Source organism: Chiroxiphia lanceolata, chromosome 12, assembly GCF_009829145.1.
Source record: "Chiroxiphia lanceolata isolate bChiLan1 chromosome 12, bChiLan1.pri, whole genome shotgun sequence".
Classification (NCBI taxonomy): domain Eukaryota; kingdom Metazoa; phylum Chordata; class Aves; order Passeriformes; family Pipridae; genus Chiroxiphia; species Chiroxiphia lanceolata.
In genome coordinates this window covers 13971873-13991554 of record NC_045648.1, presented here as the reverse complement: position 1 = coordinate 13991554, position 19682 = coordinate 13971873, and the positions used below count along the sequence as shown (strand labels likewise).

Sequence of the window (19682 nt, the reverse complement as noted above, 5' to 3'; positions counted from 1 at the left end):
TTGATATCTTTTACATTTTCAACAAACAGGATTTTTAAGTTACAACAGAGAATGCATACACTACTTAAAACTGTTTCATATTAAAGGATGTTCTTGATAATAAAAATACTTTCTGCAAGATGGATAGTTACACTGAAAAAAAAAAAATTCAATATCCACAGGGGAAAAAAAGGGAAGTCTGTGGAATTTATTTTTTTTATATTTGTCTTCCAAAACAGAAAATAATGAGCAGTTCTCCCGTCAATGCTTATTTAAGCAAATATTTGAAGAGGGTCAGCAGGATAGAAAGGAGAAAGGCAGCATAAGTTAAAAAAGGTGGTTCTGTGTACAAATACAAAAGCTGAAATATGGCCATCTAGCAGTTTGCAGTTACACTGCACTCCCTTTTTAAACCTCTCCTGAAATCTGCTCGTGGGTCTTCTCAGGGGGAAGGAGCAGAGCAGGCAAAGGGCCTCGTCCTCCTCCTCACAACAGACCTTGAACAGGCTACAAAGGGAGGTTGGGACTGCACTGATCACACAGCAAGGGGAGAACACAGGAATACAGATCATCATAAAAACAAAGGCAAAAAGGCAGGAAGGGTAAGAACATAAATAATTAAAAAAAAAGCTCAAAATAAAATTTACTTGCTGGAGTTTGTCACTCCCTGTCTCACTGTTGACAGACTGCTTCTACAGATTTGCATCTTGCCACAACAAAATGGTCAATACATATTCTTTTAGTCATTGAATTTGAAAAATGAACAATCTAATTTAGGTTTAGCTGCCACAAATTTTGAACTATTTAAAAAGCATGAATTTATTAAATCCTTACTGAATGCAAAGTCATTAAAACATTAAGATAAAACTTTAAAACATTTAACAAACATATATTTTAAGTCTTCTGCTTAGGGTGGCTCCTCCCACCTCTCCACAGCAAATTTATGGACCCCTGAAAGGAGACAGTCGAGCAGATATCTGCTCAATATCTTGAAACTTCAGAATTTTATTACCAGCTGCCACTAATCCTGTCTTACAGGCCAACACAACCAAAGAATTCATCCAAAGAGGGACACAGTCAGAAAAAAGAAAGCTATGAAACTTATTACACACACTGCTTTATTGGCACTATTAAAAAAAAAAAAAAAAAAAAAAAAAAGGAAAATCCAGGAAAACACATCCTGCAGTCACAATCACTTGACATGATTCTTGTGACAAATGAAATTAAAAAGCAACTAAAAAGGAAAATGACTTCAAACAAAACAAGTTCAAGGCAATACTGCCTTTTCTAAAGCCTAACTAATTTTCTGCACATGACCCCTTCTGTTATGTACAAACAGAAACAAAATGGGAAGAAGTTTGGATTTAGTACTTTAGAAACTGGTCACAGCAGAGTCAGCTCAGATGGTCAGTTGAACGAACATCCTTAGGGAGACAGAGTCACCCCAGAGGCTTTGTGGGCAAAAAATCCTCAGGCAAAGTGATTCATCATGTGTGGCAAGATGACTGTGACATCTAAAGATTCTTGCCTTGAGCTGCATGGTACATGCTACGAGGGATCAAGCGTTCTGAAAAACATCCACACATATCTCAGAAGTCGCAGTAAAAAGGACACGTTTCAAATAACAAAACACTGGACAAAGAAGATGTGTTTGTGAATTTGCAACCCATGCTGCTGACCTAACATAGAAATAATCAAAACTTTACTAGTTTTGCATTCAAAATCACTCTTTCAGGTCTAACTGAAGGATGTTTTATCATCTGGCACATATTCCTTCCTCCAACATAACTAACCCAGAGCCCTGCAGGTTTGACAGCCTTTAGAAGTTGGCCATCAATAAATTACTATTATTCCACTTTAAAATGTATTTCCTATAGTAGTTTTTATTATCCTCTTGTCCATTCACCACAACTTCTAGCATTTCTAACAGAGGATCAGCAGATGCATTTCTACAGCTCATTGCAATGACAAGTTTTCATCTTCCAAATCTAGTGCCCAATAATCTGTCCTGTGAGGGAGAAAACTTACAGCACTACACAGCATCCTTGGTCAGAATCTGCACTTAGAGATCTCTTAGAAGATACTGATTTTGAGTATACAAATGCTTCACAAACAAGCAAAAAGACCCCCACTGGAAAAGGATGTTTTCCATTCCTCTACCATGGTGCCCCACCCACAGCTCTGCCCAATAACAGGTGCACAGGGGAAGAACCACAAAAAGCCCCCCAGAGAGAACGTGACAAAATTTTATGGTCTGAACTTCAAGTCAGGCTTTATAGCCAAGCATGTACCTTACAGAAAGTAACAACAGAGCAGAATCAGATTCAAAACTTACAGTTTTCTTTATATTTAAGATGAAGGAAACACAAAGAAAATAAATCTACAGAAAGCGACACATCTGCACAAAACCACAGAAAATGGTCATTCTTAAAAGAGCCAAAACAAGTCAACAGACCAAGGAAGACAGACAAGCCAGGTAACGACAGGAAAAATCCCAAAGTGCAGCTGAGCACAAGCCTGATGGAAGTGCTCAGGTGGAACAATGTACTGATCCAGATGGGTGCATTCAAGGGACAAAAACACAAGTTTAACTGCACAGTAAGACTACAGTAAAATTAGACTCTATAGATTTTGAGGACAGGTGATTCTACTGATGATTTTAATATAAATTCAAGTTTATGTTATTCTCAACCTCTGAAGCTTTGGCATTTTTTGAAGAAAATAAATTGGACCAGCGACACGTAATAGTGTTGCAATAACAAACAAGACAGCAACGTAAAAGTAGCATCAAGAAAACAGGAGAGACTGGATAGAAGGGCAGAGACAACTCTAAAAACATGGCTTTCAGTTCAATAATGGTGCTGAAAATGATTCTCAAGGGAATAACAATGCTTTAGAGCACAGGTTAAAAGAAGAATAAAAGTTACTGGGGCCTGGATAACATTTTCTCCTGATGAATCACTGCCTTTCCATTTGGTGTTTTATTTCACATTGGTTTCGTGGCATTTGCACTATGTCTCTCTCATGAGCCCAAGCTGTGTCTGTGCTGGGGAAAGAGGGGGAGGCACAAAACCCAGAAACTCGGCACTGTGCAGTGACAGGGAAGCTTTGCCTCCTTCATACTGCAGAGTGTCAACCCAGCCAACTAAACCCAGTATCTCAAGTTCAAGGCATTTGTGCTCCGAATTTTCTTGCATGTAGGTAAAATGGATAAATCAACACGGAAAAATTTCTATATTAAAAAAATTATCATTTTGCTTTACTTTGTTCTAAATATATTGCTGAAAGCCCCCTGTTTATTGTGTGTACATACACGAACTATCCTAGATAAAATGGTTACCAACTGGAGAAACACATGGGCTTTTTCCTCCTGCCAACAAACTATATTCCTTTTCATACTTTGCAACTGTGTCACTGAACTAACTAAACCCAGCAGTATTTTTCTTCTGGCCTCTCTTCCTCCCACCCCCCAACTCCAAAATACTGAAGGAACAGGTTTATACTCAATTCCTTTATCAGATTTACAAAGGGGGTTTGTTTTTTTCTTTTTTTACCGTGTACCTTTTGAATCACATTTCTAGAAAGATACATTTCTAATGTAATAGCAAAAATACACTCAAATAAAGAACACACATGTATACTGGACAAAACTATTCATTACAAGTGTGCACAGGGCTTAGTGCCAGATAGCTGTCAAACAAAGGAACAAAATCATACAGTTGTTTGGCACTCAAGGCTGAAATCATTGCGAAACATGCACTGTTTATAAATTGTCATTGATGAATAAAAGCAGTGAACAAAAAAAATTTTAAAAACGCAGCCGAGCACCAGAAAGACGAGGCAATGATTGCTCCTCCTCCCACCACTCTGTGATCAAACAAAACAAAATAACCCTCAAGCCCCCAGGATGCTGGGCAAGAACAACGTGGCAGTGCAAGGCAAGCAGAGCATTGCATGAACCAGTGACTTGGGGTTGTGCTCCCACAGCTCAGCCCTGCAGAGTACCCACAAAAGTGATAGATTCACACACACACAGACAAAAAAGGCGTGTGGATTTCTCAGCTTTGTTATTTATAAAATAATTTTGAAACTATAGTAATGCTAGTGACATTTATCTTAAGCTTAAACATATCAATCCCAGAAGATGCAAAGAAAAATTGCCTCCGTGATGGTGAAATATAAAACCCGATCTTTGACCAGAGAACACAGCACTGCTGGAAAAATATCACCTCACCTATCACTGAGAAGAAAGATCTAATTCATGCCAAGTGAAAGGATGACATTTCTCTAAATATAAAGTAAAAACTCTATCCTGAAAAATAAGCAAGAGCTCAGTTTCTGATCTTGCATATCTGTACCAATTTCAGTATCTTTCAAACTTGAAGCTGTATGATAATGCAGCACAGCTATAAGGAAACAAAAGCTCCTCTAAAATTAAAGAAAAAAGAACTTACAAATGGGGAGAGGAATTTCTTTTTTTCTGACTGATAGGTAGAATACCAAGGTGTGCTAAAAGCTTTCTATACTATAACATACATAAGAGCTTCTGCAAACTCCTTTCAAGTGGAGCAGAAGATTCTCTATGATATTTCATAATGCAATGCAACTTTTAAGACAGGTAAGGCATTATTTAAGAAATGTGGTTCTGTAAGGAATTTATTTTTGTAAATCTTGATTCAAGCAGGTCAATCAGCCTGTAGTTTAGGCTGGGAAGTACATCAAGGCTCCAAATAAATATATAAATAAATGAAATCTGAGGTGCCAGCTTGTAATGGACCAGCGATACATTAAATAAATAAATGACGTAACAGGAAAGGAATTCAGTCAGAAACAGAAGTGTTATTTATCAAGTCAAAATAGTAAGGCAAACTTCTCTTTTCTCCTACCACAGAGCAAAAAGACTTGAAATTGCAGTATCCTGATAAAGACTGCACAAGTACACTCTTTCTATCACTGCAGAACATTTTTTAACCATGATACAAATTTATTTATGATACAGTCATGCACTTAGGTATTCAATGCAGACCCCAGGGATCAGCCTCGAAGCTTACAAGACTGTTAACAAGTCACACATTACTCTCAAGATTTCTGCTTTCTATGTCCCATTGTGTAAGAAGACATTGCAAGATGCCTTATTTGTACTGCACGTGTCTGAAGTTCCAGGCTTGTTTTAGAGGTCCCTGTTACACTGGGAAGTAAATTAAAATTTCATTGCAGTTATTGTGACAATAGTTCAAGCTTTGCACACAGTCTGTACAATTCCAATTTGAATTTACACATTTTACATTTACAGATATTTTATTGTGCTTGGTTCCCAACCACCTTTAAGGCTCCTGGCCAGCCCTTGTCAGATTTAGGAAAAACTGTAAAATCAGTCTCAACTCATCTCAATAGTAACCACTGTGTTTCTTTCCCATTCTCATTTCAATGAACCTTTTTTATTTCATCACTGAATTTAAGGTTCCTGCTTTCTTTAAAGGAATCACTAACCATAAACCCAAATACTGCCAGTTCCTTCAATCCTGCATTTAACACATCACCACATAAAATTATGCATCGATTCTCTCTCCTATTTTATCTTCAGATGGGGAGGACCCGTGTGAGCACCTTCCAAAAAAGCCCCAACCAAGCAGCACCCTCCCTCCACCAAGTGCCATCCTGGCAAAGCTTCCACACTTATGGATAACAGGGTTTCTATTTCTCAAAGTGACCCTCCAGTTGGATGCCAAAGAAAGAACTCCAGAATTTTCATCTGACTTCCCAATACATGTTCATGTTGGAGGCAGAGAAGCTGCACACCTGAGAGCCTCGGTGCTGGCAGCCTCCACAACGAGCTTCAAAAGCCAGCAACCAAGAAAACCTTGCTCATAAAACGAGATATTACCATTCAAAATCCAGCAACCAAGAAAACCTTGCTCATCAAAGGAGATATTACCATCACTTCACACAATGAGTTGCTATTTCTCTGGTTTTCTGCACGTTTCTGTTACGTGAAAATCTTTGACCCACTTTTCAGAAACAAAACTTGGGTGCAATATTAAATTGATGTGAAAGTGCCAATGTCAAAATTAAAAAAAATTTTGTTTTCTTTTGGTAATACTTGTTTCACCCATCTATTATATAGCTGAAGAATTGCACACCTACAGCAGGTTATAGCTCTAGGGAAAATGCAGTGGCTGCTCAGGCAACTCACAGAAACAATACTATTAGAGGTCCAACACCTTCATGCACCTCAAAAATAGGATTATATCTTTTATTTGCATCGGGTTTGTTTTCCCCTCCGAGTTGTCTGTGTATCTAAACAAAGTCAGGTTTCCAGCAGCAACAAACATTTGACTCACTAAAACCCAGCCTCTAAAGAAAACTATTAACAACTTCAAATCATATTAATGCAAATGCTATAATGCCCCAAATCACAAAAGCCACTTGTTTTGGCACGAGCAGCCTAGTTAGAACATTTTGGTTGATCAGTTCAGAATTTAATCACTGGACACAGGCTGCTGCATTTATTAAAAACTGGACTGCTAGCAACTCACAGGCTACAGCTACAATGCATGCAAGAATGAAAAAAAATTAATGGAATGAAATAGAGATTAAGTAAATGATTTTTATGCACCTGGCGATAAGCAAACATCTTTATTACAAAACAAAGACAAGCCATGAAAAATTACAAAATTATCTTTTAATCACCAGTGAGCTTTCTACAGTCTCCTATTTGAACAGGATAATAGTTATTATGTAGATCCCTAAGCAACTGCCTCATGGGGAAATTACATCACCAGTATGGGAAAGAATCACCCCCTCCTCCCTAGAAGGGAGCTTGGCGCCTTCAGACAGACTCAAATTTAAAATCCTACAGCTTCACCCAGCTGATCCCATCCACTGGAACACATCTACAAGTGCCCAGGGATGGAAGGAACCACAGGAGAGAAATATGCCCTTTCAGCATTTCATGCACTGATGAGCCTTGTAACAGATAAACATACCCTGCAGCAGCTAAACTGACATGTTATAACAAAGAGGAAATGCAAGACTTAAAAATTTCATCAGATTACTATTTATTCCCCTTTTCAGAGGCAGAGTACACTGTGAATAAATCAACACTCAAATGTATCAGACTGCATTAACTAAAAACCAAGCTTGGCAGAACAATTTTTATCAGAACTAAAATATTTCAAAACGTAAAAGCCACACACTTGCATATTTAAATTCCCAGACTGGCAATTCAAAAGTACTTAGTATGACAAAAATTCTGAGTTCAAGTCTGAGACCATTTTGAAGAAGGCAACATTTCATCTTCCTCCAACACAATTAGCACCAGGTCCCATTTTTCTCCCGTGAATGCACAGTGCAAGCACCACTTCTGTCCACGGGCCACCAGAACTGCGGGTTCTGCTCGTGGGACACACTGGGGGCTGTGAAGGAACCTGTGGCATGGGCAGCATCCAGCAAAAAGGAATCATCAGCTCTTCCTGGTGTGATGTCAAATCATACAGCTGACGGGTTTTCAAGAACAAATTTATTACTTGTCAGAAAGAAAACCTTTCTGATCTCTCCCTTGAACCACAGCACTGCAGACTAAGCCTGCAAACAACTCCAACACAGAGTCAGAGATATAAAAACCTTCTAAAGTTGCCCAGCACTCCCCGCAATGCTGAGGAGAAAGTGCCTCAACGCTCCGGCAGCTCTGGCAGCTCCTGCAGGGAGCAGCTCACGGGCAGGGAGGGGGGGCCGAGTGCTCTGCACCTGCTCCCCCCGCTCACCTTCCCGCGCCGGGAGCTGCCGGAGCCGGGCGGGAGAGGGAGGGCAGCTGAGCCCACGCTCCTACCTGGCAGCCCCACACCTGAGCACCACCTGAGGAGCACGGCCAGGGCCCCTCTGCCACAGCTGCTGACTGGGAGAGAGAGCAGAGTCTCCGGGGGCACAGAGCACAAGCCGACACCTGCTCCAGCACAGCCTTACGGAGCACACGAGCTGCATTCCGAGGGAGCCTCCAGGTATTACTGTATTTAAAGAAATGTTAGCAAAGCTATTTGATTGAAATATTACTGTAAACAGAAGGGAAAACTAAGCTTAACACGTACTCTTGTGAGCAAAAACCCAAGGGTAAAAATGCCCTGCACTTAGCACTTTCACTAAATGACTGTGTAATTTAATTTCCCAGAAACCCATTAGCTTTCACAAAAGGAAAATTAAGAGCAGATGAGAGCAATTCTTTGGTGCGAGTGGAATTTATTTAATGTAATACCTGGGGAAAAAAAAAAAGATAAATCTGAAACTGTATGAACAGATACAAAACATTGCAAGTCTAGAAAGCTCCAGCCTGCAGAGCAGCAGCTCTGTGCTGGCAGTAACCAGCACGTCACATCCCAGAGCCTGCCTGCCCAACACACCACCCCAGAGCTGGGACACAGCCAGGTGCACAAACAGCCCGGAACAAAAGGACTGCTGGCATTCAAAACAAACAAACAAACAGGAACCTCCATTTATTGATGGAGTTTTTTTATATTCATATGTGAACCAAATGATTCAAACAATTATCTGGGAGAGACGAAGAAATAATTGAAATTTAACTTAAAACATTACTCTGGGTTGGAAATTTTCATTAGAAACCCCAAAATTCACATTAGGCTTTTAGCCAATCTATAATATCATAAAACCCAGCATCAATTAAGCACAGTGACATGCCCCAAAAGAAAAAGAAACAATCTTAGAAGGGAGTTTAAATGTAAATCTTCCATTTGCCAGATGCACTATATGCAATGATTTGGAAAAAACTAATTTTTAAAAAAACATAAGCCTATCTGCAGCAACAAGACATGAAGCATTACTGGTATTACTTTGGAAAAAGTAGCCACGGTGTACAAAACACAGGTGAGCCAGCATCTTAATATTTTTAGCTTTAACAGCCCAAAACAGTAAATGATTCAATGAAATATAAACATAATGCTGTGAAACTGCATGATCCAGTTACTGTAAAGGGAACGTTAAGGAACTTTTCCAGCATGGGAAGTTTATGGCTTGTGGTGGACTCAATACCACTACCCCTAAGTATTTATTGTAACTGGATGATCTTACACTTACAGGTTTTTTTCTAAGGAAAGTTTTTCTGAACTCTTAGCCCACAGTAATATCTGACAGATAACTATGTATGATGTCAAGCTTATTACTATTTTCTTTTTACTTACTGCCCTATAAAATGAGATGGACTGAAGCACTTGTCATAATCTTTGCTGTGCCACTGTTTTGTCATTGTCTTCCTTTATCATTTTCCTCTTTCTTCCTAATGAATTCTCTGAAGGATACAAAATACTCTGTCCCCACCATTCTCCAAGTTAATAACAATGTAACTGCGTAGGAATTATTTCAGATCAATCTTGCTATTAGTCATATCTCTGGAGATAATTTCCATTGTGATGCCTATTTTTTTCCATGTGTTAAAATATTAATGACAACAGAAAGCAATTCAAGGAAATCTAACTATTATTTTGGACAAATAGAGGGTCTGCCAACTCCCTATTTGCATCTGCCCTCTCCCTTCCTAAAAGGTAATTAAAATAGGATTCCTGACAAAAATTATAATGGTATCATTCTTTTACCCTTTACCATTTATCCTTGCTGGTTTCCTACTACTGCCTTCAGCATTATAAAGCCATTTAATAACAACTTCTATCTCTCCAAGTCCAAAATTCCTTTACTGAAGAGCTACTGAGGAAGAAATCCAGCAATTTCCCTGAAGATTAGTTAGATTCTTAACTGGGTAACAATTCAGATGCATGCCTTCTTTTAAGTGTATTTTAAAGTTCAAAAGCCTCTCCTTCTACTGAGAATAACCTTTCCCAAATTAAGGTTTAAAAAAGGCTTATGTCACCTGTTCAAGAACTGTATCAGTACTGGAAAGCTTGCAGAGGCTTCAGCTATTTACCATGTTGCTTCCAAAAGGCCCCTCTAACGTTCATCACTAAAAATACCTACTACTCTATCCAAGCCAACTGCAGTGCTGAAATTACAAGTCAAATAATAGATTTTACAATAAAAATTAAGACTAATTTCCCCGGTTTGAAAGATGCACTGGTAGAAGCACAGCCATTCCTAGAAACCTGCACAATCAGGCAATCGAGTCACTTAAATGAACAGTAACTCTCAAAGCAGAAGGCATCCCAATCCAGATATTGATCTCGAATTTGTATGATTAATACACAAAACCCATCTTTAGTTTCACAGTAACTCATAAGACCAGCTTTGAAAAGTCATAAAATTTGGCTTCAACCCCTCAAGCACCTCTTTGCTCCTGCCACCTTCACTCCCCATGGCCAGCACATACCCATTAACCCCCTGCTACCCTGGTACAAGACAGAGAAGATAAAATAAAGCCCAACATGCATTACTCTGCTTACATTTGACAGTACTACCTCTGCTTCTTTCATCTATTTGTTTCAACCAGGGGAAGAATCAGGCTTACCCTTTATATTCATATTACAAACAGAGTAAAAGAAGCTATATTTTTATTAACAATCTGACTAATTTATAGTTCTAATTATTTTAACAAGCTTCTACTCCACATGTTGTAAATACCAACTGATGTGTCTTGACTTCCCTGTGAGGTCAGTGCCTCCTTTCTCTTAATGCTGGCCCTAAGAAAGTATCATGGCATTCCCTGGCATAGAGCAGAAGTTTGTTAGGAAGAGGAGCCAAGTCACCACCTCCCCAGGATATTGAGAGGTGAGTGTATGAAACAAACTGGTAACTACAACCCTGCACTGATCTACAAGTCAGTGGGCAAGTGAGGTTGGGAAAATGCAAATGACCTGAAATCTTCCATTTCCATACAATCAGAGTTTCCAATTTCGTTGACAAGCCTGCGGCTCAGAAACACCCAGAGCTCTAAAATTCAACCCAACTCTAAAGAGATTAGTTAAAGAAATAATGAGAAAACAAGGAAGTATACCTGAAAGAAAACTTGGAAGAGTGATCTCTCTTTCTACTTTGAGAGGCTGATTTTAACATGGTAAACTTATATTCAACCACTATCTTTTCACTCACTGTGGAGTAACTTTTTAATGACTTTTTATCATGTACAACCTTGAGGAACTGTGTAGTACACAGACGACGAACGTGGAGCACAAAAGTTTTGCCTTTATCCTTTCTACCTCTTGTGGAAAGACAGACACACAAAAGAAAGTAATTCACCCACTTCAAATTTTCAAGACAGACCAACAAAAACCTCTTTAAGTCATATTCAAGAATAATCTGCTTTCTTTCTTCCTGGTAAGTGGAAGTAAAAAAGCTCAGTAGAATAAAGTGCAGGGAACAGTGCAACAGAAGACACAATACCACATGCTTGAAGGGTCCCAGCAAAAACTGACCTCTCCTTGCAAGTGCAGAGTACTAAAAGGCAGCATAATTACAGAGAAAAGAATCTCATATCCTTGTGAATAGTTTTCTAGAATGTAATTAAAGCAGAAGTGTTGAATAAGCAAAGATTATCAAGTCTAAATGGAGCTACAATACCACCAATATATCTTAGCCTGATTTTCTTCATATCTCTATGGATACCAACAGACTATGCTGGTCCCAAGAGGATTCAGTGGTTTTACTTAAAATATAAGTAATGTCCCTTCTTTTTTTATGCTACCAAATCAACAGGATAATTCTGGAATTCATTAGTGAAGAACACTAACCAATCCAACATAATAGCTTTACTTCCTCTGCAAAACACTTCAAAAAATATCTAAATGAATATGGAAATGCATCTTTCTGTGGTAAATTGTTCATTATTGAATCATTATCAACTCTTGTTAGACAAAATTTCTCTCTTTTGCAATGTACAAGATCATTAAAATGTTTGAGAGCTCCATCATGAAAGACAGTGGCACTTTATAATCCGCTATCTCTTCAGGCAAATATGCTTATGGCTGAGCATAATACACAAAATAACAACATCCCCTTGACACACAATTCTTCCTTTTAATGGTGCTCTTAAGTGTTGACAGCAATGGTGAAATATGTTGTTGCTCTTTTCCCTTTTTTTTTTTTTTAATAGTTTTTAACTATTTCAGAGATGTACTTCAGTCATGACAAAATGTTGAGAAGGGATGTGTTTCTTAGATATTCATTGTGGAACCCCACAGGGTAAATCACTGCTTTACCCTAGTGAGGCATTTCCCACAAGCTCATCAAGTTCATGTTCTTCACCTCCACCTCCTTTTAACCTCCAAAGATCACAGAATAACCAGTCAAAGCCTTAAATATCATCTCTGTATGTTAGCTGGTAAAATGGACATTTTCATTCTGTTTATGGGAACATGTCCACAATTTGATATTAAAAAACTGTATAACTTTTTCTTCTAAGAAAAACTTAAAGAAATACAATTTTTCTTTTCAGTAATAGACAAAAAACTATAAATACAGATAGAAGTACTGTTTAGGGAACTAGTACTCTATGTTTTCATATAGTTTTTTTATCATTCCTCTCTCCAAACCTTCAGCATCAATTAAGATAAACTGCAAAAATTACTGATGTGCAAGTATGATATACAAAGCTGCATCCTATACTGTAACATCAGTAAAATGAACATATTTTTTTGTTATGACAAGCCAAAAAACTACAGGTGGAATATTTTTAAAAGCGTACATTTAGGGTTTTGATGTGTACATATCTTAGAGATATATACTGAAAGCCTTCTATAATTCTTTGCTGCATATAGAAGGAAACTAAATACTTTTGCTCCAAGAAAATAAAATCCCTAAGAACTCTTAGCCATAAAGCTTTACAAAACTCTTTCAGTTCTCAGCTGCTTTGGGTGACTGACATATACATATCTTACAATTTGTTAATCCTCCCTACAAAACCATCTAAATGGAGGCTTCTTCTCAAATCTGTATTAATGATTTAATTCCATTATGTCTAATAGAATCATCTCTTCAATAAAACTGAAAAAGAAGATATAGTTGCACCAGTTATTTTCTTCATATGTTTGAAGGCATATATTGTTTAATATAAATTAAAACATGAGCAAATAGTTTGCCTTTGGTAACAAATTAAAAATAAAATCAAACTATGTATTTTTGTAAAATAAAATCAGTATCAGCCACAAAGCCTGGAGACATTCCATACATGCTACTGATCAAAATACTGGAGAAGCAACTGAAGTAACTTATCTTTTTGGTTTCCTGTATTTGAAAAACAACATATTTGAGGGAGTATTGGGAGAAGCTCTAGTCTGCTTTATCAAAATAACTACTACCTTTGAACTTTACTGTCTTCAGCTAGAAGTGTCACTGACCAATTGTACTCTTTCTAATCAAAGCCTACAGAGATGGTCACTTTAAAATCATGTTTTCAGCTTCAAATATGAAAGTTTCAACTCAGCAATGGCTCTGCTTAGTCTGCCTTCGTTACAGAGAAAATTAAAGTAGTAAACAAAGACTGAGCAAAGTAGAAAGATTTCCAAAAGAAATTGCAGACCACCAGGATTTGGATTTAGGTAATCCACTTAGATTACCATGGCTCTGTCTTTAAAGGACAATACTGACATCACAAAATAGGTCATGTCTACAAGATGCAGAATATAGAAGTGAAACAGTGTGAAATGTACAAATTCAGAACAAATATTCAGAGTCATCCTTAAATTTAACATACAAAAAAAGTCTGCAGACTACATATTGCCAAACAATAAATATTTTGAAAACAACGTTTTTATGCTCCCAAACTGGAACAGGGAAAAGGAGGTTTTCAAACAACTCCATCAATACATTAACATTTTTCAGGTAACACAAGTGCAGGCAATGAAGAAAAAGCTTTCAATAGCTAAGGCCACAATATAATACACAGTTTGCTTGCTTTTCCAGTTTCAAATTAAAACAAAATGTTAAACACTCACAGGCCTGAAAGCAGTAACATTTGCCTAGCAAAGCAGGAGTTTCCATCTATTCCTTAGAAGTGACAGAGTTTCTAATACAACAAATATCAAAGAAATTAAAAAATTAAATATAAGAAGCAAGCCCTCAAAGCATTAACTGAAGAAAAGCCTACAGTAAATTGGCAGGTAGTTCAGGAATTGACTGTTAGAAAAAAATATTTTTTTTTAACTGTGCAAATTAAAAAATGATATAAACGTCTTTTCAGCAAAACTTAAGGAAAATTAAGCCTTAAAGTAATTTAGAATTTACTTCAAATCAAAATATATCAGCTTTCTAGATCAACTTGAGGAAAATCTAGATAGTTCCTTCTTCTAACAAGTCCCGGACAATGGCCTTTATGGGGAATTCACCCAACACAAAAAGATTTGAATAGGGAAGTCAGTGTTGCTATGAGAAACAGAGCAACTTCCAGATGCTTGACATGTCAGGCCTAGACAAGGGAATGAAAAATGTCTCTTTCTGACCAAAGAGGCTTTGAGGGGATACTCGTAAAGAATTACCTACTTACCCATCAGATTTGAGTTCATGAAAGGTGTCGGGGACAATCCTTCATGAGGCCCTAATCGACTGTCATTCAAGTGATCACTGTAATGAGGACTGTCTGCAAAACCCTAGAGAAAAAAAGACCAGAGTATTAAACAGATTATTTGGCAGCCCTGCTAATTGAGTGTAATGACACTTTCCTAATTAAATGTGCAGAGTCACAATTGGTCATTAATCACAAAAGTTGGCTTTCAGGTCTATCTCACAGAAATTATTCTCTGCCCACATTTTACTTTCTCCGCCATGAAAAAGAAACCACATCGTTTCTTAATAAGCTGTGTCCTCGTGGACAATATTTCTAAAAATTGAATAATACAGAGATATTTTGATATTTGAATCCTCTTAGTGTTAAGTCGCTCACCACAGAGAGTAAAATTAGTCTGAAGAACTTGCAAGTGATTTTTTTTTTCCTAAGGTTTCTGTTTGCATTAATAAAACACAGTAAAAAGGCCAGGAAGAGTCACTGATGTTAACAAAAAATTATTTGTACAAATGAGAAGAAAAAATTCCATTTTCTCCTTGCAGCCTGCTATTAATATTACAGATTAGTAGGCATTTTGACACTATCACATTACTAACCAGCACAGCTCATTGATAAAGGGTTTACTTCCATACAGTGATTAAATAAACAACTTTGTCACCCAATTTGCAAACAAGCACTGAAATTTAAACACTTTTTTGCACTTCTTTAGCATTAGTACAGTCAACTTAACAGGCCTGGAGAGACCTTATGCAGTCAGGAAACACTGACTTATTGAAAGCTTATACCAATGGTATAGGAGAAGGAAAACAAAGAAGTCCTAGGATGCATGTATTATTTAATTAACCCAATTACACGCAACTCTTCAGTACATTTCAAAATGCCTTCAGCTTTTCCATATAAAGGTATGAAAATGGTATTTGCCATTCAGACTTATCAAATGCGTACTAAATCACTTATTCTGTACCAAAACCAAAAATTGCACCTCCTTCATAGCCAAACCTTTGAAAACCATTTTGTAAACCTTATCTTACAACTCACACCGAGTCACTTCTCGTTCAGAAACCTAAAGCTCAGGCCTAATTAAGGGAGGAGGGAAAAAATTGTTCGCAGCTACCAGGAACCATCCCGAGTGCCCTGGGACTACAAAATCATCAATCACTGAACATTTCTCATTTCTTCAGACCGCAGGCTCCCGCTCAGACAACATTAATGGGGCTGGAACAGGCCTCCCTCTCTTTGCCAGCGCTGTCACTTCCACCAAAGGGCTGCTCACTGAGGGCTAAGGAACTGTCAGGGCGCTCCTGCTGCTCACGGCTCCGTGGCACAGCCCCGCTGCTGCTCCGCTCTCCCACTCAGCTGCTGGGAGTCCCAACTCCCCAGTGGAGCTTTAGCTGACTTTAGCTACTCCAGCATCGGCGATACACATGTGATAGGCATCCAGAAACAATCTTAGTGACATTTACAACTTGGTTATGACCACAAGGGTGTCCTCTGGAAACCGTGACCTAGCCCCGGCTGTCAGACAAGCAGCATGGAGCAGCAGCTGCCGAGGAAATGGAGTGGCTCCTAGCTAAGGTCACCACATGTGGGTTATTTTTATGCTGAAATGAAACAAGAAAGAAATTAAATCTGCTGAATAAAGGAACAAAAATTTGCAAATACAGGACCAAAAGCAGAGTTCCTAAGTAGGCACCTTCCTATTTGTGTCTCTGTGTGTGCTCGTTATTGTGGCTGGGTTTTTAAAGCCTTTTTCCTAAGACAATAGTTCAGTTATATTTTATTTTTAAAAGAAAAACTGTGAAGGACACTGTCAGTGATAAAAGAGGATCCCTATCTCAGACATTCAGAAAGTGGTGCCCAGATGAGCCCCAGAACCTGAAATCTTCAAGTCATCTTTATTTACGAAGTAAATAACAAAACGACTGAAAATATAACAGGAGTAAGACTCATTTCATACACGGTTACACATCATGCAACACAACCTACCAAATGCACAGGATTCTTAATGCTCCTCCTCATGTTAATACTGCATATTCCCCCACAAAACACAGGAATTGGAGAACTGGGTGGTTGGTTTACACAGAAAGGAATATTTGCCCCTCTATCATCAAAATTCCTTCAAAGAATACTTGACGTTGTGTTCTTTTCATACACCCTCTCAGTTTCCCAGATTGCACTTGCCACCAATTACCACAGCATCCAAGCTCTATTTCTACACCACCAGACAAATCTACCTGGAAAATGCTCCAAGTCATCCTTCACAACACCAAAGCCACTGAAAACAGAGCATTTCATGTACAGGGGGAAACGTACTAAGGCATATGCAAGCCCTTTAAATAGAATTGTTTTTTTTCTGTACTTTAATGCAATTCATAATCAAAATTAATTGTGTCAGGCATTTCATTCTTTGCCATTACAGAATTTACACTTGTTCAAGTTGTAGCCCAAGCCTTCATCTACAGTGGACTGATGTAAAGAGGTCTTACCTTGGCCACCACCCCTGATACCAGTTATCCAGAGTCTGAGTTATGGATTATCAGCTCAAGTAGCAGTTTTGTTTGGGATTAGAAACACAGGGCTGATTCCCACATATAACTCACCCACACTAAATGAATACAAAATAACCATGAACACATGCAGTTTTGATTTAACAAACAACTTCTGCACTTCACAAAAGCAAATTAAGGAAAATCAGAAGAGCTCTAAGGACAGTGATTTAAATTACACTGAGTTATTTCAGAGCATTCTTCATATTTAAGCTGTACTTCAAATAAAATTGCATTCCTGATACCAATCTTTGCTTTTGCATCTGTATTGTTAACCTACATAATAAACAGCATAAAGTTCTACTACTGGGAGAGAGCCGTAATCAATCATAGATGAAAACTTTAGAAGCTTCCAGTAGCTTTCCAGAAGCTATTGGAAGCTTCTAGTCATACAATCAAAGCCTTAAAAATGCATTTAGTAAATATGATAGTGCAAATTGACAATATATGTTTACTGTTTAAAGAAGAACAGGGTTGAGAGCCTTAAAAAGTCTATCTGCAATAACAATACAGGATAGTGGTTTTTTTAAAAGTCACCTGTGTGACTGAGTAACAAAGAAAAAACACCTTTGGCTGGCACCTGAACTCATCGCTCATGGCAAAAGCAACAGAAGGTGCTGGTGGGGATTTATATCAATTTCTATCAGAGCCTCTTTTCAAATCCATGTTTGAAAGACTCAATAATATATACCCCCAAATTTCAGTCTTCCTTTCTGAGAAAGGAAGGAAATCTCAGTTCACAGTAATTCTGAAGACTGATCTAGTGAAGCTCTCTGGATGGAAGCTGGATTGATACAGGCTCCAAGCAGAAACAGGAACTAATCAGTCATGCCAAAAGTTACTCTCCCTCTTGGGAAGAGCTATTCCATGGTACATATTCTGGCTGGTGATGTCATTTTTTGGACCACAGGTGGGCTTCCAAAGCTCTTTGGAGCATTTCTACCTACTGTTCCCTGCAGGGCAAGTTTAACAGAAAGGCTGGAAGGAGACACTCCATGCTGAGTGCACATCCCCATTTCTGCCCTCGTGGCTGCTCAGCAAACATCCCAATGGATTAGCACACATCTGAGAGCACAGCTGGAGTGTTTAGCAAATAACTGGCAAAAAGTCTGCAAAATAGGAGTTACTGGACAAATTTATTTTCTGTTCTAAGCACCCCGTTCTGAAGGGACTGCAGACAGCTCAGGGCACTTTTCTGTTTACAGAAAGCAAGCTGATTTTGAACATGATTAGATACCATACCTGCAAACTCAAAACCATCTTGTTTGTTCCAACCTCTTACATAGCTATTACAAAAGCAAGCTTTAACCTTCCCAAAGGAAGACAAAACTTCTCATTCTGTACTGTTATAGCCCAAATAAAGTGTAATTGGGGTTAATTGTTCCCTCACAGCGTTTTGTAATGTTTTCAGTGTTCATTTTGCACAGGTCTCTCCCTGGATTTCAGTCTGACTGCATGTGCGTGATCAGAAAGACCAAGTCAGATACGTCTACAAAGAAAAGCAACAACTATTGTCTGTTAATAATACCTGTCATGAAATCCAGCTGAAAGACCACTACTAATTAGTGCTGCAATTTAACTAAGTAGTGAAGGCACTCTCAACATCAAATGCTCTAACTGAGTAGTAAAGGCAATCTCAAAATTGTACACTTACTTTAGTAGTTTTTCAGGTATTTCATTGGATTAGAGTGATGTTCTCCTGGTATTCCAATAAATTAAGTCCACCAATTACAAAACTCTACAGCTGCAACATTTCTTCTCCCTACCTCTTCTGGGTAAGATGCCCCAAGCATCCAGCTGATTTGGGCTTTATCAGGAGGATTTTCCATGCTAACATAGCCAAACCAATTAGAAACCTGAGACTATTTACAAAATCATAAATACCTGTATACAGAACACCTGAAAATTCTTGCAGAATGTATTATTCTATTCCATTTTGTCCAGAAGACCAAATGGAAAAAAAACCCAACCAAATCACCCAGAGAAACACATCCCTTACTGGGCATGTTTATCCAAACCATAAGAGGCAGCCTGACACAGTGAGTCTATGCCCCATTTTACAAATTAAGTGGTAATTCACCTCCTAAAACTCAATGTCTTTCAATGACCATTAAAGTCCAGTCATTTTGGTTAAAGTTAATTACAGAACTCACCTAAGAATAAGACAAAAACTTCCCCAGTTCACTGTCCCTACCTTTTTCATTGCACTGGTTCCAGGTTCTCTGTAGGACTCATCTTCTCCTTTTTACTTCCACTTCAAAAATATAAAACTATTGTCCCTTAGTAATTATTTTCTGAAGTCACACCTGGATTTTGTCCATAAATAAAACTGTACTCCTGACCCTAACTCAATTTGTGGGATTTTTGGGTTTGTTTTTAAATAAGCACAACATCCTGTTTTCACTTCAGGGTAAAATTTGAAGAATGAAGGAGACACTGTAACTACAGGGTACACAATTTTCCTATGCATTTACTGAGTCCACAGAATAACTTCTCCCTGTACAGAATAACTTCTCCCTGTACTCTACAGCATTTCATTTGCTCAAGTCCACTAAATGAGAGATCATTTGTTTATCCTGCCTTATCCCTGAGCCCTCTCCTACACAAGTCCCTGGGAACAGATCAAAATCTAAGGCTTATAACCAAGCTGCCAGATCAATAAGCACATATTTGCATTTTAGCAACTTACAATATAGCTCAATTATTGC

At 38.1% G+C, this 19682-nt stretch overlaps 1 protein-coding gene across 12 annotated transcripts in view; it reads right to left on the bottom strand.

Moving 5' to 3' along the window:
- Positions 1-19682, bottom strand: part of TCF12 (transcription factor 12) — a 163432-nt gene that overhangs the window by 92702 nt on the left and 51048 nt on the right. For all 12 annotated transcript variants that reach the window (XM_032700728.1, XM_032700731.1, XM_032700721.1 and 9 more), the window contains one exon: positions 14411-14513. In XM_032700728.1, coding sequence (XP_032556619.1) covers positions 14411-14513 — 103 coding nt within the window. The remainder of the gene's footprint in view (positions 1-14410; positions 14514-19682) is intronic.